Below are 22,808 nucleotides of genomic sequence, written 5' to 3' on the forward strand. Positions count from 1 at the left end.
GTGCTCCCCACATTGTTTATGACAAACTGTGGATGGAGGTTAAATCCTGGGAGTTAAAAGGCTTTGTTAGGAAAGGAAGAAGACAAAGATAGGTCTAAGGTTTTTCTGTTGACTCTTTCAGATTGAAAACCCCAGGTATTTGCGAGAGAAGCCCATTCCCTTGTCTCCGGTAAGTTGTCGGGGGCGGGGGAGGTCCCTTGTGGTTAATGTATTGTTACGTAGACAACAGTGTTGTCTTTGAACTTTACAGTCACCCTGTAACCTAATCTCTTTCTCCTTTATCTCTGTAGATTTTCAAGTCAAGCTTTGGGAGGAACAGCACCTTAGCTGATGATCACGGCCCACAGCTTGCACAGAGCAAAGAGGTATGCACCAAAGAGCTCTTAGCAAACCCTATAACTGTACCTGAAAGCTTCTTTGTGTGATAAATATCAGAATTCTTCTATAACTCTGATGCCATCTCTTTGTGTATCCAAAGGGACCACATGATATTTAAGAGACTGCCTTTATATCCATTCCCCTAAACCCAGATCTATGCTACTCACTCCTTTAGAAGCAACACATACTGTACAGAGGTTGAAGGTCCCTTGACTTTTTTTTAATATGACTTTAGACAACCTAACAGCCATGTACATACAGTACATCCTTGTCCGTAGTTTGTATTGTTGAGATGACCGAGGCCAGTGTTCCTCATAAAAGACAAAAATAATGCCAGCTCTCAGTGATGACAGTTTTTTCCTTATGTGGATTTAAGCTGAAAATCCCATTCTGAAAGCATGCTTTGAAGTCCCCTCTGCCCCTCCCCTCCCTCTCCAGAACCACCACTCACTCCCCCCCACCATCCGCCTTTACTCGCCCTGTTAAATATAAAACTGAGCATGACTTGGCTGTAATAGTAAAAAAAAAAAAGGTCCAGTCCGTCGGATCAGCTTCGCCGGGAGAGGACAGAGAATGGAGGTAGAAAGGACAAAAAGGAAAGAGAAAGGCAGAGACGTACGGACATGATGGACAAGAATGGTCTTGCTTATTGACCTGTCATAACAAAGCTCAGTTTGTGACTGCTGACAGAGGATTCGCATGCGTGAACACACGCTCTCTGTACACACGTCCATGTAGTGGAGTGGTCTACCTGTCGACTGATATTGAATGTTGCGATACCAATACGAAAACATTAAAGCAACGTCCCGATGCTGTTTGATCCTGCCTCAGACTATCTGACTGACTCCATACAGCTGTGTGTGGTGGGAATATAAATGTATCACCTATCAGGAGGACTACATTTTACCCACTACTCCAACTTTACTTTGATATACACAATTACCAGTTTATTAGGGTACACCTGTACAATATTAACCTATACACCACAAAATTGGAGGGCTGCTGAGTCAGTTATATGGTCAATGAGGCTGTAGTGGATTTGACTACATTATGGGTAATGCTACTATGTTGTCCATGTTTCTCATATGTACCTAGTATGTTAGGTGAGTTCAACTCAACAAAGTCTGACACTGAGAGTGAGAGTGTATTTGATGTGTATGTAGCGTACTGTAGGTGGCCTTGAACCAGAGCATATACATTTTAAGGAGGTAAAGAACCGTGCTGGCCTCCGTCATTTCCACCAAGGCCACAACGTTCTTGGAAATAGAAACCAGTTCAGGAAAGTCACAGAAACACTTGAAAGAGACACACTGGGAAATGAGAGGAAATTGTGCAGAGTTTTTTTTTTATCCATGGTGCTTAAATTTGTCTACATAGCCCTTTGTATCCAATCTGCTGCACTTATGCTGTATTCTACTTTTAAAATATACCTACTTTTAATCCTTTTTTTTTATTAAATGGTAATGGAGCTCTAAGGAATTGGTGAGCCAATATTGAAAGACTATTAAAACATAGCCTATACTTGGCAAAATCTAAATGTGTCCAATATAACATCAATATATTCAGCTCAGCTGTAATTTGTATTTCCTGTAATTTTGTGCTAACATGCTTAACTAATATGATAAACACAGTGAACAAGATACTTGCTTGTCAGCACTGTTTTCACATTCATGTTAGCATTCCAGTGTTAGCATTCAAAGCACCCCTGTGCCTCACAGAGCTGCTCACGAGGCTGCAGACTCTTATTTGGTCTTGTTTATGCTATTTAGCATGAAGCTTTGGGTCTTTTCGGCATGTTTTTCTTCCTTGTTATGCAGAATCTTGTTTTGAACTGAACTTCATTGTCCCAATGCATCTCTTATTCCCATTGTAATGTTCTGGGAGCTCCCTCTTGACTCCCCTCTGCCCTATAAAAGGAGAACAATACTAGGTCATGATATTGAAAATGCTTATTTTTCTTTTGAGCTTCCATCATATAAGATTTGCTCACTCATCATATGTGTTGTGTCACCATTAGCAATTTAAAGAGTGTGAGAGGGATTCCAGGACCTCTGAGCACATGAGATACAGCTGTGACTCACTGTAGAGGTGCCCAAAGTCACCAATCCCACCTTAAGTATATCATCCTCAGCAGCCACGTTGAGCTTTCCTATAGAGCAATGGAAGCCCTGTCCAACCCTGCTATTGCGTGGCTGTCTAGGCCCAGTCTAGGAAATCACAGTGACATCACTTCCCCTTTAATCCTCCAAAAACCAGTTAAAATTTACTCAGGTTTAAAGCGTTCTACACGCCACATGTCATTAAGCTGGCGGCGGCTTAACGAATGTCTCAGCTTTCACACCAGGCTCATCCTCACGCTAAGCTACCGACTACATTGATAAGAATGCTGACTGCTCTTTTCCTATGGAACAATGACTGGCAGCTGAGAAACTTCACCGCAAGCTTCCAATGCTTTGAGTCACTTAGTTTATACAGTGCGCTTGGTTATGGGTGAGTGGTGGAAAATGTCTCCAAGGAGCAGCAAAGTCCTGCTAATCCTTTCGTACACCCAAGCAATGCTCAGCAATATGAGGGCTGGGTCTTTATTTGGAAATTCAATTAAATGGAGACTGATGAGTCAGGTTTAGCCATAGGCCTGAGTCATGTGATTGTAGAAGATAGTGACAGGCTGATTAAAGCACTCCATCTTTCTTTTAGAGTTTGTGTGTGTGAGCTCGGAGTACCCCGTTGGTACCTGACCTGGGGGATTGTTGGCAGCATGAACAGCATGGTAGATGAATGTGTTAGTGTCAAGCAGTCACACTCTAATGGCCACAAGCCCCTGACTGGGGATCAGACCCTTTGCTTTCTGATGCCATAATGATGCAGTCTCTCTAATTTGTGGATCCTTTGGGATGGAGCTTGAGCTCTCAGCCTGTGATTTAGAGGGCCATAGCCTGTCTTATCTGATCGCTTTTCAAAGCTAAAAAAGAGCAAGCGAGTGAGCCTTAGTAGTTTAAAGGGGACCAGTTCTGTAGTTTGGCTTTCAAGATGGTGCTTCAGGCTGGGGAGACACAAGGGACCAACAGTGTTCCATAATGATAAAGTTACTATTCCAAGCATTTCTATCTTGTGCCCTTGATTCTTATATACTTGATATATTCATATGTATTAGCAATTTCAAGTAATAACCTTTTACTTACTCTGTGTTTAGAACTACCCTTGTCCGAAACTATGAGAATAAATTACTTCACGTGTCAGAGATTTGGGGGGAAAAAAAACATTTTATGCCTTAATATCTGGACAGACCACAGTAAATTAACTTGTTGTCAGAGTGGTGAAAAGGCATCTTGCTGCTTCTCAGTAGATAGCAGAACGCTGCGTACCAGCTCTCCGAGAGCATCTGTGTTTACTGTGGATGAAAGCCACACCGAGACATCGTACATCTCAGGCAAGACGAAGGAGATGCACAAATGCAACCTTGCTTTGTGGAGCCCAAACAGTTAGCAGACGATTTGTGAACACATCCCCCTGGGGAAAAAGGCCTTGACCCTGTGCCTGTTTTGAGAGCAGAAAAAAAAAACTGTTTCCGCCTTCTCCTTGCATTCCCTTCTCTCATACCCACCCCCCTCCCCACCACTACCTTCCCCTTCCCTCCCTCCCACCCTCTCATCCTTTCAAGAGCGAAGTGTCAAAAAACATGGCATCTTACAGCGCTCGCTACAACTCTGAAGAAGAGAAGAGGGAAAAAAGCTGTACCACCCAGTCGGGCTGATTGAAGACATTTCAGAAGCCTTAGGTGTACGACATTCTTCCTCCTCCTTTCTTCACTGACGCCTTTATAAACAAGTTTCAAACGCCCCTGATCTAGTTTGACAAACTTTCTCCAAAGAACATTTGAAGAGAGGATGAGAAAATGACACCCCCACATTTTTTTTTATTTTTTTTAGGTGCCAGCAGAATCAGGTCTCCACTTATACTTATCTGCTTTTCAATCACTGCCATCTCTCTTTCTCACACTTTCTTTAGCTTTTTCTTCTTTACTCTGACAGGTCTCCTGTGGTCCCCTCGATTGCACAAGAAATGACAGTAAATCAAGAAAAAAGCCAAAGAATAAAGACACAGAATACTTAACAGAGCTTTGTCAAGGATATAGTGTATAAATGTAGCTCAAGTGCAGTAATGAGGAGAGGCATCTAGAAGGCAATTTAAGTGTTTAAGTTAAGAAAAACATAAAATCTGAGTTTGGGGCTTCGAAGATTCCAATATTTCAATCCCAAAGTGTAAATAGACATTTTTCCCTCTAGCATTCATATTCTATTGAATCAATATTTATACACTCCAACCACACTGTAATTAAGCCCTATTTTTATTTTTGCTATCATCAGCCTCTTTTTGATCTATACCAAGACAAGGTCAAATGAGGGTCGACTGTGCCAAGTAAAGTGGGAATTTTCTACTTAATTGTTTTGATGACTAGAACAAACAAGAGCTAGCCTCGGGACATTGTTAACCACATGTTCACACACACAACCACACTTTCAAAGGAAGAACATTGTCACCATGCTCCAGGGTTGATTAATGCACCAGAACAGACAGTGACTAAACATGAGTAGTGACATCAAAGCAAATGGCCAGTCATCTTTTTTTGTCAAAGGCTCTCTTTGTGTTTCCATGTGTTGTGTGTTTGTGAGCGGATATATCTTGGGTGTAATTGGTAGCAAACTAACTAGACAGAAAAGCTAGAAGATGAGGAAAATATTAAGAGGCAAGTTATGATTTTTTAATGAAAACAGTTAAAGAATGGACAATAACGACAAAATAAATGGTTATAGTTTTACAAAATTTAACAGCAAAATTGTCACAGATATTTAAAGTGAATTTTAAATGTGCTTTATTAAAATTGGTGAGTGTGTTAAATAAAAACCAATAGAAACTCACTCGGCCATATTTGTGGGCAATATTGTGATGCTAGCAATGTGATGATTATTTTTGCAAAAATAACAAATGAGTAATGGCTTCTTGGTGTTTTGTAGAAAGATTATGGAAAGTGGATAGTATTTTTCTTGGCCAATTACAGAAGTTGAAGAATGGGTCATTAATGGTTTATTTGACTAAGACCAGAAAGCCCTCCAGCTCAAAGAGATCTGTTCCAACATGTACACAACACTGACATTTTTGTTCGCCTGAAAATACTGTGCTGAAATCAAAACAGCCACTCCACTACACTGTGTATGCACAAGTACCAGTATGCACACACAAACACATGTTCCTTATAGAGAATATTTTAACACACACACACACACACACACACACACACACACACACACACACACACACACACACACAAACAGAGTTGGGTACCTCTCAGCTTCACACAGGTTTTTGAAGCTCTGTGCACGGATTAATGCTTTTAAATGTTAATGTGGTTCGTTTCATCATCAGCTGTGTGAGACAGCCCATAGTGTATCTTCTTTCATCTAGCTTTACATTATCGTTACCCTGTCACTCTATACGTGTTGTATATGTTTTCCAAAGCATAAAAAGTTCACAAATCCCAGTGTTTAACTTACTAGAATAATATTTGTTGCTTGTATTGCCTTGTAGTAAATATTATTTAATTCCCTTTACAACATTTGGATTTCTGTATGTTTCTAGATTGAGATGAAGATCAAAGTGCTGGAGTCCAAGCACCAGGAGGAGAAACTGAAGATGCAGCAGAGACACGATGCAGATGTTGAAAAAGTAAGAATCCACACATAAAGGTGATGGATATTCTGCCAGCACCAGCAGGGGGAGGGGGGGGGGGGGGGCGGTGATTCGTACCCATGCAGGAAAGTTACATAGTGCAGTTTCAGCCGACGCGACCCCGCTCAGGCTGCAGCGGCAGCACCATTCATCCTATTTACCATTTTTCTACCATTGCAATGAGTCTGGAAACATTATTTTAAGGCCGAAAAACTCTGCAGTGTTACTTTAAATGATGTTTTACCGTTGGCGGTGTGCCTCCGCACGGGTGCAGGTTGTTGTGTGACATCAGACAACCGATTCTCGGCGAAGTCAGGGTAGATTTTTTTTCTCCGACTTTGCCAAGTCCCAGTACAGCTCCAACTTGAGGTGGCGTTCGATTGCACTTTTTCAAGTCAGAAATATCCGAGTTCCGAATTGTCTCGAATGCAGCATAACCATGGCCGAAATCCCACTCTGGACCACCACTGGATTGCATTTTCATTTAGCATGAAATTTTACATTTCTTTTCAGTCACTTCAGCAACCATAATTTCAAGTGAACCAGTAACTAGGCTGGTGTGATGTCCACTACATACAGTAACTCAAAATTAATCTTTATAGTTTGCGGGCTGATAATTAAGACTTTCACATTTCAAAGAACTGTCAAAATAAGAATTCCTTCTGGGACACCTGGACAAACAGACCTGTTAACTTGAATGTTCATGAAAACTAGTTAACCTGTGTTATAATGCCTATAATTGACTCTTGGTTTCATTTGGTGGCTAATGAAAAGGAAAGGAACGAGTCTGTCTCCTTCTCATCGCCTCATCCAGCAAATAATCATCTCTTCAAAGCTCTTTTGTCAGCTGGTGAAAATAGCAGTAAAGCTGGTTTATTTCACACTAGGTGCCCATCAGTTAGGCTGCAGATCAAGCACCTGGGATCTGTCATGTCCTCCGCATGACTTCTCTTTGCTGCCATCGAGGCTTTTAATAAAAAAGGGGGGTGAAAAAAACACTCCAATTTTATTTCCACTTTAAGATGCCCATGGCTTCTTTGTGTTTGACAAGAGACAGGATGACAGCTTGCTCTCTCTCTCTCTCTCTCTCTCTCTCTCCCTCTCTCTCTCTCTCTTTAATTACATACAGATCCCAAGTTATGTCCAATTTAATTTCCTCAGAATTTTACCCAGTATTCCCTCTAATGGTTTCAAAGGCGAGTGATTCAGGGGTGCACTCTAACGAGCCTGATGGAGGTGGGCAAGCTAAGATTTTGTTGTAATTAGTCTCCTTATGAATAATGTAAATGCTGCTGAGAGGCTACTGGTCATTGTCCCCATGCTTGAAATGGAGAGGGTAATGAGAGAACAGGCTGGAGTGTTGTATGCTAATGGTTGTGGATCGGCAGTGTGTGTGTGTAGTTGTGAAAAACTGAATAATCTCAGGTGAAAAAGCACATCTTAAAAGTAGAATATGCGATTCTGGAGAAAAAGTGTTCCTGATATTTTAACTTGACAGCCAAACAAATACACCCTTCACTTCAGTTTTCTCCCAGAAGCTCCGCCCGCCATGTTTATAGATATGCATTGCCAAGGCAACGACCCAATGGTGTACTTTAATGCATCTAATGAATTTTATTTTTTTATATCTTTGTGCCTATAAACCATCCCTTCATTCGTACAGACAGATTTAATCATGTGGAAGGAACAATACGGCAAACTGTAGCTACAGCTTCAGTTCTGTTGCCAACAACATATCTTGGCAAACAAGTAAACCAAATGTCTCTGGGAAAATGATTTAATGTAACCAGATACACAGTTGTGACACTGGTACCTGCTTCTACATGTCACCCACCTGTCAAACAGACACTGAGTAATATTCCCATCCGTCTTCATACCTGTGGGCCGTCAAAACACCCAGAAAGTTTTCACTGGCCTCAGTTTCTTTCCTGGCCCTCTACAGTGCACATGTAGGCCCGTCATCCAGGGTGCAAGTCACGTCTGTCCTTGTATTGGGAGTACGGTAAGTCCAGGGCTGAATTTCTTCCCCCCTCTGACCATACAGTCTCCATCGCTGGAAAACTTCCCTGAAGTCACCACGACTATTTGACCATAGCACTTCTTCTCAACTCTTGTTTTGTTGCGGCATCACTTCTTCTGGACAATGTGATAATGTTGTGGTGTATACAGTCCCACTGTCCCCTTTCCCACATTTCTGCCCACCTCTGTTCTTTTCCTCGTCCTGTACACAACCTGATTCCTTATTGTTCTTCAGCTGGAATAGTGTTGTGTCTTGGTCCAGGGCCACTTTATACAGTTTATAAAGCCAGGGCTGTGTACAGTATGAACACCGTTTTTTTTCCAGCACACCCACAGAACAGACAGGAAGTGGACAGTCAGGAGAATTAGGTCACTTCCTTACCGTATTTTGTAATTTTGTATTTTTGTAAATGACATTCACCTTTTTTCTGCATGTACAAAAAATTTACTCCTGTTCAAGCTAAAGATATTGTTTTGTTTGTATTTTTTTTTTTTTCCAGTTTTCTTTACTCTGTTTACTAATGGTATTGGTTAAAGCTGTGAACGGCCAGGCTGGATTCCTCCTGCATTAGGATAGCTTATAAAAGCCTAAAATGTGCACTCTAAAAGCTCCCATTTCCCACCGTCTAGTGCACTATCCATGGGCCTGATATTGTGCCATTGCCTCGCTTGGTGGACCCTAAAAAGACAACAACCTCCCTTGGGTGGTGAAATGGAAAAAATTGGGTATCCCTAAATGTTCTCTGAACTTTGCCCCGTCCTCCTTTCATCTCCCCCCATTCCGTTCACGAAGGGGGTGACAGGCTTGGCAGCTAAGTGCACTTTGGTAGAACAAAATACTAGAGAGATAAAGTCTCACAGGCTTTGGGACAGTTCTTGACAGGAAAAAATGCCACTCTTACTTTGCGCCATTTCAGTCAGAAAATACTAGCATCATCTGTTACTGAAGTTGTTGCTCGGTTCTGTCTAGTCAGTGGAATGAGAAATATCAGTACCATTGTTAGTTGTTCTTAAAAACAGGCTTAGATTAACATTCATTTTAGGTAGATGATTTAATTCCACTGTGAGTAGATTTCAGACAGAAGTCAAACTCAGACGTCCAACTGCTGTACCTGAATACTGCACGAAATCCTGGATCATATAGTGTAAGTTTAATGGAGACTGTGCCATGAATTTGTTTAGAATCTGAAACATGTGTTTTCTGGCACAATGGGCAGTAGACACACCCTTAAACTAATTTAGAAACATACATATACATTATGCATTTGAGCCAAGGCAGTGCACCCTCTTCTGCAACATGAAGAGTGCTTAGACTGTCTTTTCCTACTGGAGCTTCAACTCTCCATGGTCTAATTTAACTAATTACACACAGATGGCAGCAGGAAGCAGATGCAGTTGCCTCATCACACCTCAGCACAGGTGGTTCACTCAGTCATCATTTCACTCAGTTAGTCCGCTGTCTCTTTAGGATTAGATTTGCATGAGGAAGATGCAGTTTTGTCAGGCCATACAGTGAATTATGCATACAAAATGTTCCATGTCCATATGAATCACCCAACCTTTAGATTTTTATTATATTTGTTCAGGTAAACTAGCATTTTAAAGGGGCTCATTTTAAAGATAGAAAGAAAAACAATCTGCACTTTGTGTTTATCAGACCATAATAATTGTGAGTCCACAGACATGGCTGATGTAAACAAACCTTTAACATCATTAGAAAAAACAGCTTAAAATAGAGGCACAAATAGTACAACTAGCAACCTCTAAATCAAACACTCAACTAAAAGCTATCCAGATGAGTTTTCTTGTAAACAAATGTTTACATTCCATTTACCTTCAGTATTTCTCACCAAAACACATGAAGTATCCCTGAGCCAAACACGTTGCATCTATTTTTTTCCTTGTGAAAACATTTTCCCAGATCATGTTTCTCAAAACTGTAAATTCTTACATTGTTAACATCCATGTTTACTTGCTATAAATTGCTTCTTCTGACTTTCTGGTACGTAGCTGCAAGTGGTAAAACTTTAATTTATAGCTTTTTAGTTTATAGCTTAGGTGCATACAGGTGAAAGTAAAAAGACATTTTAATGAGAACTTTCATAATGTATGCAACAAGCCACTTTCTCTGGCATAAAAACCCTAATGTTGTGTATGTGTATGTAAAATCTCCCTTCCTCCATAGATTCTGGACCGGAAGAATGGTGAAATTGAGGAGATGAAGAGCACGTACAGGGCCAAGCAGAAGGAATCGGAGGAGATGATCCGTAAGCTGGAGAAGAAAGGTGAAAGGTCAAAAAAAATGCAGGGTGACTGGGAACTGGGAGGATGTTTATACTGATGTCTCTGAACACTCAGAGTAAAAAGCCCAAAAAGATGCAATTCCACAAGAGATTGCGCTGGTGTAGACTGACGTTCTCCAGCTGTAGCGCTCAGTCCAAAGTTTATTCGCATAATGTGTTGCTTTATCTTCATGCTTAATTTCGTCTCCCACTCTTCTTTCTGAACTCTTTCACCTGGTTCAAAATGCATGTTATGAAAAACATATGAACTTGGCAAAGAGAAGTGTTACTGGCCATGTGATAGAAGTAATATCTTTGTTGACACCGATTTACTGACAGCACAACAATGAGCATGAGTATACGTCTGTCTGTGTGCATACCTGTGTACATACCCTGAGGCAGGGCCTGACTCTGTGTGCATGTGTCTGTGTGTGTGTGTGTGTGTGTGTGTGTCTACACTCCCACAGTTCAAAGTGTGCTGCGGGAATCCCAGGTCATCTGTGAAAGCAAAGAGAAGCAAATTGCGGAGCTGAAGAAGATGTCGGATCAGAGTACCGACTCCCTGAAAAACGAGTGGGAGAAGAGGGTATGAGGAAAAAAGTTGAAGGTCTTGGATATTCTGCAGCCTTGAGCCAGAGGAAGACTGTTTGATAGCATGAGACTAGCAGACTGCACTGCCAGCAGCCAGGCCCGTGTTTCAGTTAGTGTGGGGTTTTGTGTGCTTAAAAATGAATGCCCTCTGTCCTGGGTAAATTGTGTTTTCATTCCAGATAGCTTTAGCTTATTGAGCTGTCGAGGTTCAATAAGGTCCAAATGAAATTTCCACTTGTATCTCCAGGGTCACTCAACATGTGACGAGCAACCTTGTGGAATGCTTTTTTTTTCTGACAAGTACAGTAATAATAAAAATTGCATTTATTCCCCTTGAATAGGGAACATGTCTAAATAAACTGATTTTAAGAAAAGACAAAAGTAACAAAGTAGTCGTTGGTAAGTTCTGAGACTGATATGGAGTTATCCTCCATCCTTTCAGCTGCATGCTGCTGTCACAGAGATGGAGCAGGAGAAGTTTGAGTTACAGAAGAAACACACAGAGAATATCCAGGAGCTGCTGGAGGACACCAACCTTCGACTGGCAAAGATGGAGGCCGAGTATAATGCTCGGTCACAGGCGACTGTGAGTACAGGAACAGATGTGTGTGTGTGTTTGGGTTCAGAGATGAAACTTTTACTTGGAACATTTACTCTTGCTCTTGTTCTTGAGTAAGTTTTGAAGTATTTCATCTCTCATTTCATACTTCTTTATACCTCTACTGCTTTACTTGTTAACTTTCTAAATCCACTACATTTATCTGACACCTACAATTGTTTTTTTAAGTATATTTTGGGGCTTTTAGGCCTTTAATTGATAGGACAGCTATAGAGAGACAGAAAATGGGGAGACAGAGAGAGGGGGAATGACATGCAGCAAAGGGCCACCGGTGGAATCAAACTGTATACAATACAATGTAATAATACACTGCGTCATGGATTATAGCATCTGCATATGGGGTGCCTGCTCTACCCACTGAGCTAAATGATGCCCTGCTAGCTACTTTTTTAAATTAATATCTTGCATATCACTTCATAAAACACAATATGCAACATCAAATCAGTGGTTTCCAATTTGAGACTTGTGACCCATTATAAGAAACCAAACCAGTATCTACTTGGGGCAACATGTCATATTTCAGAAAAGGGGATTTACCCTCTAAAGTCTTTCAGACTGTTTCATGGTAGTAATGATTAATGAATACACAACTGTTCAAATTTTTCGGGTGTAGTTTAGATACTGATCTTGGCGAGTTAACCTTTAATTTTGTCATCAAATCACAGTACTTTAACATGCTGTGTGTACATACGTCGGCTTTTTCGAGCGTGAGACAGCATCAAATTGTGATATTTTTTAAATTTTTACTTTACTCAGACTTAATGTGACATGATTTGACTTTGGTTTGTTATGCTCATGTTTTTTTAATCTGTGCTCCACACTTTGTACTAAAGGGAGTGCTGCTCAAGTGTTCAGACACTTCATGTGGGCAGATTATTTTCTGTACCCAAAACCAGACTTTCACTGGAACAAACAGGATTCTGGGTGACAGACAAGATGAGTGTATTTTTTTGCATAAAACTCCTGCTATGTTAAGCTCTAAACATATACATGTGTCACATCTGTAATTATAAAATAGTGACCCACGCCACTTCAGGGCTCAAATGAAAGGAGACATCCTGTAACCTCTGGGCGAGAATGGCTCTCATATCTTATATCTGTCATCTTTACAAAGGTCTTTGATCCAAGTGTGTATTAAGTCTTACTCATGGCAGTGCTTGTGCTTGGAGATGTATGTGCTCACATACATTTACACACCTCACAAAGCCACTTTTTTATGTTTCTTTGATGTCATATGAAAGGATTTTGTTTTAAAGTGCACATTTTGTTAGTGGAGAATCATCAACACCAGAGGCAAGTTGAATGCTTCATAAATAGTATTGTTATCAGGATCAGCATTCATGGGCTGTCATATGCATCCCCCATACACACATATTGCTCCTGGCCTTAATCTGTCAGCAGGCCCACATTTAAAAGGCATCAAACACTGGACAGTGCAGGCCCGTTGGTAAGACCCCTCTTTTAATAATTAAAAACAGACAAGGCCCAAGAGAATGAAAAGAGCCCTCTGTCGTTTTAAATTAGCTGCTGTCGTGCCATGAGTTTGGGTTGACCTACACACACACACACACACACACACACACACACACACACACACACACACACACACACACACACACACACACACACACACACACACACACACACACACACACACACACACACACACACACACACACACACACACCTAGGATAGGATGTTCAAAGTGGACTTTATCTCAGGTGGGTTATTTTAGCACTCTTGTTGCGTGGTTGCTGTCTCCACGCTTAATCCTTTAGAGTCAAGGTTGTCATGTGTCTTTGTGTCTTGCTGTTGACTCGTTATTTATAGTAGTGTTATAGTATAGTTTTCAAACTGTCAAGATATCAGTCAAAAAGACTGAGCGTATCCAATGTGCATGCACTGTGTGCTTGTAGAATATTCAGTCCTACATGGTTTTGACCAAAGAGCCTTGAGTGTGTGGTTTGTACAGTAAATGACACTATGCTGCTTATCTGTTTTAGGCTTCTACTCCTTCTCTGCTCTGTATGGGGTGAGTGGGAGGTGTAGATGCTAATAAAAGTTCATACCCAGGACGCAATGTGAAAAGTTCAGTCAGTTCACATGTAATGCATGCAAGCCAAGATAAACTCAGATAGATGATTCATGCTCGTTCTTAAACAGCACTTGGATCTGGTTTAAGAACAGTGAAATGAAGAATGTCCACCTTCCCATCGCTACCTGGTTGGATTTCTATAAAGCACAGATCAAAGATCTCACAAGGGGCCTACAGATGTCAGACAATGTTATTCTTGGATGTTACCTATGCAAAGGGCAGAGCAGATCGAGTGACTGAATGGGTGTTTGAAAATAAATACAAGTCGGTATCTCGCACCAGTAAAACCTCTTGACTGTTGTCCTTGCATGTCCATATCCGAATGACTGATAATGGAGATGTTATTAATTTAGTGTTGTGATTAAGACGTACAGGTAACAGCATCTCTTTGATTTGTTCTGCTGTTATTTGGCTGATGGTTTAGCTACTGTTATCTACTGTAATTTTCTCTTCCAAAGAGCCAGGACAGGAGTTTGTATTATACTGTTCTGTACTGCTCTGTCTGACACATACACAATAATACAGTGCTTTGCAGCTTTAGAAAATTATCCGTATATCCTCTGTAATGGTCACGGAGAAACTGTTTTCCTCAACCTTTTCCTAAAGTCTATCCTTTTAAGATTTCATGTAGCTTACGCCAAACTTTTTTTCCCCCTTCTACTCATATTCCTCTAACACTAGTGTCTGAAACACAACATGCATGCGCACACACACAAACACACACACACAGGCCTCAGGAGATGAATGATGCAAGCTGTCCTTTAGATTCTGGCCCTAGTTCTTCTGACACTTAAATTCTAAAATGTCATCATTCACACTATATATATATATATATATATATATATATATATATATATATATATATATATATATATATATATATATATATATATATATATATATATATATATATATATATATATATATATATATATAGTGTGAATGATGACATTTGTGTGTGTGTGTATATATATATATATATATATATATATATATACTGTATATATATGCTGTATATACTGTATATATAGTCATAAATTGTATGTTTTAAGACATTATCACCTCTAAATCTCTGACGGGGAACAAGGCTTTTAACGTGGCATATGCAGTCTTCACACCTAGTAATTCTCCCTCCAATATACCTAATTATGGTACATAATTTGCGCCCGCTGAGTGTGTCCAGGTGTACTCAGTCCAGCTTCAGCATGAGGAGGTGCTTCTTCTCATCTCCTGCCAGAAAGCTAAGTGTCAGCACGCGTCCCAGCCCAACACAGACCCCTTGTTCCTTTTTCTCAACACCCTACACTGCTAACACAAAGACAAAAAGTTCTCTCACCAGCTTTGCAGGGCGCTGCTCTCATATTTTTTCAAACACACCGCTCCCTCCTCTCCCATCACTCTACCTTCTGTCATCGCCAGACTCTGTCATCATGTAGATCTACTAGCACGCTCCATCTTTAATCAGCGCCCCGTCATCGCCTTTATCAGCCTGCCCACACTGCATTCCATGTTGTCATATGCGCACACACACACTCGCAATCACTTACATACACACACACACACACACACACATACAGACAGACATGTATACCAGAGGACAATATGCAGAGAGGGGACATTACATCAACACCGTGCCGGAAGAAGCTGTCTACATCAGATGGACTTTGATCATTTTCTTTACTGAAAACCAGTAACCACCTAACTGGGCTTTTGACATTTGTTATTCAGAAACAATACTGCAATGTGAGTGAGTCTCCACCAAGCCTGGCAGTAATGACAATTATACATGTATGGTGGGGTCATTTCATTTCAGCCTTAACAGTCAGGTGTTTGGAACATTAATCAATTCCAAGTATTTAATGGAGTTGTCTTGCATGTCATCGACCATCCATGTAATGTAATGTACCTGGTTTGAGTCCAGCTAGGAGCCTTTGCAGCGTGATTTTCTGTTATCCTCCTACTTCAACTATAAAGACATTTTCCCTCTTGAATAAAACCGGCAGTATTTTCTACCTCAAAATATTTGAATAGTCGATCTTTTTGGAAACCATTTTGTGTTGTTATTGCCTCAATCCTGCCTACTGTACCTTGGGTACCATAAGTACTGTCTCTGTACTGTAGGTGCCATTATTTCAATTCTAACAATAAACCTATAGAAACATAAGGTAGTTTACAAATACAAAACTTAACAAAGTTAACTTAACAACTTGACACAATTAAATCTCATCGTAGCGCATTAGCAACCAGGTGTCCGTGCCTGACTTCACAAAGGGAGCATGTGGTCCTAAGACCAACCTTTTCTAAGGTTTGCACCCTGAGTGATTCAACCTGTATGGTTTATTGCTTTTTCTGTGTGTCTGTGTGATACAGGAGAAAACTGTTGGTGAGCTGGAGTTGCGGGTGAAACAGCAGTCAGTGGAGGTGGAAAAGGGCAACACGCTGCGTCAGAAGGTGACACAGGAGAAGGCCCAGTTGGAGATCCACATCGCATCTATCAGTGCCGAACTTCAGGAGGCCAACAGACGGTCAGGAGCTGTTTGACATGTGAAATGGAGATTCTAAACCTGTATTGTTAGTTTGGAAGGCTGATTTAAGCTAATTTGCCAACATCTCATTAGTACGTTGTTAAGATTCTAATTATTTAACTGTGAAGTTGGAGCACTGAAGTAGGTCGATGTGTGCATTCGCTATCTTATTATCACACAGTCTGAATCAAGCTCTTAACTGTCACAGGATGGTGAACCTGCAGAAGGAGAAGGGGCAGCAGAGTGAGCAGTATGAGCAGACCGTGCAGAGGCTCCAAGCCAAACATGAGACCGACATGAGCCACTTACATCAGGAGCATACTCTGTCTGCTACTAAGGTCCACATAACCACAACACCTCCATGTGACTCTCCCTCCCTACTTTCCCCCCTGATAAATCTACTGCTGATTGATGCAAAGTACAAAACCCTTTGCCAAATACAGCATTTTTTTCAACACGTTTTTCTCTGGTCTCCTTGTCCAGGCCTCCGAGCTAATAGAAGACTTGGGGAAAACTGTAGCCCAGCTCAAGCAGCAGCTACAGGACTGTGAACATCGAAGACACCAACAACTCAGGGTATGCTTTGTATGGTGGGGGTGTGAGCATATTTAATGTGTTTGTGTGTGTGTGTGTATTTATTTATAACTGCACAAACAGCATGCATCTTTTCTGTTGTGACTGTAGTAATGCCATCTGTGATGATGCTTAGGATTAGAATGGGCTTGTCTTTGTGCAAATGTGTCACAGTTTCGCTTGTTCTGCTGTCGTTCTTCCTTTCAGGATCAAGAGATAAGGTTTCAGCAAGAAAAAGATGAACTGCAGATCAACTGCGAGAAAAAGGTAGTGTGTAACTCGCTCTTTCAAGAAAACGATCCACCGAGTTCCATAGCTTCTGTCATTGCATTAAAGCAGCCCTGGACAAAGTGATTACGGTCAAGTAGAGATCAAAGCATGGAGTCACATGTTCCTTTTGGTTCCCCTTACTTTTAGAATTTATGTCTGGTCTCGTAAAATCAGACTCAGGATTAATGGGTAGATGTAAGGCTGGACAAAGAAATGAAGGAGGATGGAAATTTTAAGATTTAGTGGTGAGTGTTATCAAGAGAAGTAAGTAGATAATGGGAATTCTAAGTAAATATAAATAAACTTGCAGAGTCCTTCTGCAAAAGAAATGTAAAGGGGACATTTTTCTGTCTGAAGCATGCACTGTCAGTGTACCCAGGTCTACTCTTAATTGCACCCTCTTCAAAGCCATACTGCATAGCCATAAACCATAGACTACAGAGACCATTGTTAATGATCTGAGCTGGACCAGACCAGGCCAGACTTCTTGGGTGAAGATCAGATTTAAAGACCGTACTGCACCTGGGTCATCTTCAAAGTGCCACAATTACCATGTGTGTGTTGGTGGCAGGCTGGCATACCCAGAGACGGGCCCCTCTGTCTGATACACCTGCAAGAGCTTAATGGGCCTATGCGCTCTTTATTTCAGGGTCAGGGAGAATTTAAATTGAACTTCTCCAGAAGAAAGTTTGGTTTTGATGTCTGTATTTCCCCTCAAACGGAGTCCGTTTTTCACTCTGTCCTTGTAATCAACCTGCATATTTTTCCACCTTTTACTTTTTTCTTCTTTTTCTCTCTACAAGGTGACATGAGATGAAAACAATGCGAGTCAGTTGTTCATTTTCCTTTGTGTTTCCTTTGGAAAGATTCCTCTTTCACTGCACAGGAGTGTTAAATAAGATGCATGAAGGAGGCCAGGGTATGGTATCTGGACATGAGAAGGGCCCAAAAGAGTGAGAGGCCCTCTGTGTCAGGCAGAGAGGCTCGGATGGTACTTTTGATGGGGTGATGGAGAGAAGAGAAGAGACCAGATGCACAGGGTCACAGACAGGAGAGTTTTGTGGAGTGATGTTTGATGGTGTCTGCTCTTGCACTCACTTACACTTCTCTTGCTCTTTCTCCCTCCTATACTCTCTCTCACTCTATTTCTCTTTCTCAGGTTTTAGCAATCCACAGTGAGGCAGAGAAAGAGAAGTCAGAGGCTAAGAGGAAGATAACCAAACTAGAGGATGCACTCAGGTACAGTGAGAAAGCCTTTGTAAAAGTTTTAGAAATTGTTTATGCTGAATCTGTACGATCGTAATATCTTTGAGTTATTACCCCAAACATTATAAATTACATTACAGTTTTAGACTGTATTTGGAGACTTAAACTGAAGGTGTAATGTTTCAGTAAGACATCTGTTAGCATCCCCTCCTTGATATTATCTTTGGTATGATGCATTTAATCTTTTTTTATTTGCTTTCATGAACATCTTTCTGATGGCTTAACACCACCCAGAGTTACAGTTCATAGCTGAAGTCTGGATACAAATAACTTCACCCATAAATATTCTCCGTTATCTTAGAATTTACACAATAATCAAATTAATGAGCTCAAAACAACGTTTGTTTCTGATCTGAGTGTTTGCGTTTGTGTGTGTGTGTGTATCCGTGTGTGTGTGTGGCCCTTCCCTCTGTGTGAGTGTTGAACATAATGAAATGATACAAGGCACACCGTCAGCTTGTCAGCCTGTCAGCATGTGTGTGTGATAGATGTTTGCAGTTGACATAGCAAGTTAGACCAGTGAATCCTCCTGGTAGAACGGAGTAGAAGAACAGGCAGAGAGAAAGATGCAAGTGTGCACACTCGATCTTAATCTAATAATGTCATCAAAACACAAACAGTGATAGAGCCTGGGGTTGTTTGACAGGTATGTGGACACATTTTCTACTTTATTAGTGTTTGTACTGAAATTTACCCCCTTTGGTCATGAAATTTCCAACATACATAATATTAGTGAAGCATGATATTTATTTTACAATTATTAGTATCACACATTTTAGCCTTGACTTGGTGGCTTCAAACTGTATTAGAGAGTTGTTTATGTCTACTGACTTAAGTCTTTGATCATAAGAGCAGTGTGTATGAATTCTGATTTAAGGTGGAGTTTGGCTTTAACAAGCCAACCCTTGCACACTCTCTTTGATCTTTTTTTATAACTCTGAGTAGTACTGTTAGAGTTGAGAGCCTGGAAACTGTGATGAGAAGTCTTACAGATCAGAGCTTTGCATGTAACAGGCATTTGCGTTGTCTTGAAGAAAACTACCAAACCTAATCCTACTGTATCAATCTAACAGTCCCTACAATAAAGAACCAAGAATCACATACTAAAAATACTACTAGTAGGACATTGTGTTACTCTTAATGTGAGGTATTATTGAGAGTTGTAACAGAACCGTAGAATCATTTTGATGTTGCAAAATAAGCAAGATGATTTAAAAAGCTGTGCTTTATATGTTTGCAACATTTTCATATGTACAACTTGTCAAATTATTGTGTAATGGGAGAGATTGCTCCTATTAATGGACCCTCAGATGATTATAACCCAACTCAGCAGTCTCCCTCAGCTCGACAGATCTTTTTATATTGCTTCGTGTCCTCTTGGTTTCTAAATAAGCAATGGTGTGGTAGGCTGTCTTAAGAGAGCCCCAGAAAACAACACTTTCTACTGTAAGGTAATTTTTCAACCCTATCTAATGACAGTGATGTTGCTCGCTTCAGTAAACTATTGGTTCATTTCAATGGAAAGCAGTCATCACATTACTAATAACACCTTTACATGTCAAATTGTAAGCCATGAAAAAGATCTGTTTAATGCCACTAAATGCTTTTTAAGCTCCAACTGGATTATAACTGGAACATTATATGGGGACATAAAATGATTAACAAAGTAATAATTCAGATAATAATAATTCTGTCTGCTTGTTAGACTTGAAACCATCTTTTGCAGTTTGGATAATTATTAGTGCTCTCACCCTTTAGCCCTATCACTGCCTTCCTCCAGTACTATACAAACACTCTCTGCTGTGACTTCAGCCAGTCAGTCAGCCAACCAACCAGTCAGCCAGTCAGTGCATTCCACTGGGTAATTAATCCCATGCAGAACTGCATTACTTGGTCACAAGCAGATTAGTTTCCTTGGTCAAAGTAGAAAGTGCTCAGTGCAATCGAACGCATTCTACAACCTCATCTCCAGTTCCAGCCATACATCGCCGAGGCCAGTCAGAGTGCCATCACCCTCCCCCTGAGAGATTTGCAACTGTTTGTCACAGTATAATAGCAAATGCTGTGGATTGAAAAGAATTGAGCATGGCTGTATTAGCTTTTTTTTGTGTGTCCTCATGAATATTACCCAAGGCACTTTGTATCTTCAGTGGCCTGTGAAAACAGGGATAAATCTTTTTGTGTGTAGCTGTAGAACATGATCACCATTACTGTGCCATTTGTATTTCTCTCAATGTGAAACAACATGAAAACAAATTTTGCAGTTTGGTGGCGTTTAGTATTCAAGATCGCAGAGGGACATTGATGGTTGTGGCTGCTTATTGTTTGTGCTCGTCATTGTCAGCCCGGCAGCAGAGGACAAGCTTAAACACAGCAGACAGATCCATTTGTGCATAAATTATCCTTGTTGTTAGTATCAGTAACGAGCCAGTCTTTTAGTGTTAAACACTGAGAAACAGCAAGTGGCCCATCGGGCTCTTAGCTAATTAAGTGCTCAGGCTTTGCACACTGACACACACACACACACACACACACACACTAAGCAGTCTGATGTCTGCTACCTGCCTGCTGCCGTGGCAACATTGACGGCCTTTAAAGGCGATCCAGGAGAACTTCAAAGTCAAAGGAAGACTGCACGCAGGGGTGTGTGTGTGTATGTGTGTGCGTCTGAAGATGAGAGGATAGGTGATAAAATTAAAGTAGAACTGCTCATCATGTCTCCCATGTGCTAGATAATGTGTGGTATGTATTTTGTGTGTGTGTGGTTGGATGCATGCATTTTGCAGTTTATCAACATGGAACTAATAATAACTGTTTTTAATAGTATATTTAGTTTTCTCTGTGTAAGAGCAGGATAACAACTGATGATGAATGTGTACAGTTCTGATTATTGTTGGTCATATAGAGCATACATCGGTTATCCACACCCATTTTCCATGGTTTACACCCACTCTTTTTTTTCCAGTATAAAAAAAAAATCACCCCGTCCTACCATGCAAATAAGCATTGCTGCGTCAATTTCAGTTCCAGGTTTGTGTTACTATAGCAACAACAACAGAAAGCACTACAAAGCTGTGCAGAGAACAAGTTTCTGTCTTCTACTTTCATCCCATCGTGCCTCAGATCATTACAGGGTATTAGCATAGAGATTGAGGGATGCACTACAGAGGGAGGGGGAAAAAAAGACAGAGGGAGCTCATCTGGGGAACAGCTTGCTTGCTTTTGCAACAATGACCTCCAAAATCACAATTCAAAAAAACATCACAAAAACCACCTGAATGGTTAAAGTAGTGAAAAAGCAAAACAGGCAGTCCATCTCTAGATTACTGTGTTTTCTCTCAACATGAAGAGGCTGTCATGTATTGTATTTCCACACTGTCCCTCCATACCATTCCATTCCCCTCCTTCCTGCTGCTTGGCACCCAGCTGGCTTTATCAAAACCATGTGGCTGCTTAGGTGTGGAGCAGGGTTGTAGAAACTCTGACTGTGTCTCAGCCGTAACTTCTTCTCAGTTTGATCGTTTACAGTCTGGGGTGGCAGAAGTGGCGTCTGCTGCAGGCAGCTGGAGGGAAAGAGTGCTTGCCTTTATGAGTGGCTGCACACTGGCTGTGTGAGTGCCTGTCCAAAAAACCAGTAAGCACACTCACGCTGTCATGGATGGGATGTGTCATGGTGTGTAGAATTTACACCAACTCTTGCACTCTCTCAGTTAACTTGAAATTTCTTGCTGCACTCTTGTTTTGTTGTGTTATTTTGTGTGTGTGTAGTACATCAGGCTTTTCTCACATTGCACCACCAAGCTAGATCTTGTTTTTAAGACCTTGATTTCCTTTATTCAAAGAAAATTAACTGTGTTTCTTTGTGTCTGCGTCATTGTGTGTCTCTTGGTGTTTGCGCATGCTTGCCCACATGCTTGCATGAGATAGAACCCCTCTTAAAGGTGTAGGATGCATCCAATATGTTCTTTCATGTTACTTCATGCATACCCTATATCTGTGTGTGTCTTTGAAGTGGTCTTATCTTTCTCAGCATTCCTCTCCTCTCCCATGACAGAGAGGATGGAGGGAAACAGGGGTGGTGGTCCAGAGAGGGACCAGAGGTAGCTGAGCAGAGGCTACACAGCCTGCAACCCCATTTAGTATTGAGGTGCAGGAGCAGGTGGAGGTATGGATCCTGAATATTGAAAAGCTTCAGCAGGGCTCAATATTTACTCCCATGGCAACTGCATTGAAAGGGGAGGAAGGAGACGGGTTAAGCGCCAGTTCAATACCACAGACTTGACAAAAGGATAATTGTAAAGAGCTCTTTAACTGGGTCTGATAGTCAGGGTTGTACCAGTTAAATGACAATTACAATCTCAGATAGTCTTGCTTCATTGTCATCATCAGTGGATTAAACACAGTTTTGCTGCCATAAGAAGAGTTAAACATTAGCTTACAAAACAAAGCAACACATTTATTT

General features: G+C 40.9%; 1 protein-coding gene across 1 annotated transcript in view; it reads left to right on the forward strand.

Annotated features, from left to right (window-relative positions):
* Window positions 1–22,808, forward strand: part of cep112 (centrosomal protein 112) — a 96,401-nt gene that overhangs the window by 13,804 nt on the left and 59,789 nt on the right. The window contains exons 7-17 of the mRNA XM_083977565.1: window positions 122–169; window positions 291–365; window positions 6,016–6,102; window positions 10,310–10,409; window positions 10,874–10,992; window positions 11,440–11,583; window positions 16,083–16,237; window positions 16,446–16,575; window positions 16,721–16,813; window positions 17,018–17,077; window positions 18,240–18,319. Coding sequence (XP_083833691.1) covers window positions 122–169; window positions 291–365; window positions 6,016–6,102; window positions 10,310–10,409; window positions 10,874–10,992; window positions 11,440–11,583; window positions 16,083–16,237; window positions 16,446–16,575; window positions 16,721–16,813; window positions 17,018–17,077; window positions 18,240–18,319 — 1,091 coding nt within the window. The remainder of the gene's footprint in view (window positions 1–121; window positions 170–290; window positions 366–6,015; window positions 6,103–10,309; window positions 10,410–10,873; window positions 10,993–11,439; window positions 11,584–16,082; window positions 16,238–16,445; window positions 16,576–16,720; window positions 16,814–17,017; window positions 17,078–18,239; window positions 18,320–22,808) is intronic.

This window comes from Trachurus trachurus (genome assembly GCF_905171665.1).
Source record: "Trachurus trachurus genome assembly, chromosome: 8".
Classification (NCBI taxonomy): domain Eukaryota; kingdom Metazoa; phylum Chordata; class Actinopteri; order Carangiformes; family Carangidae; genus Trachurus; species Trachurus trachurus.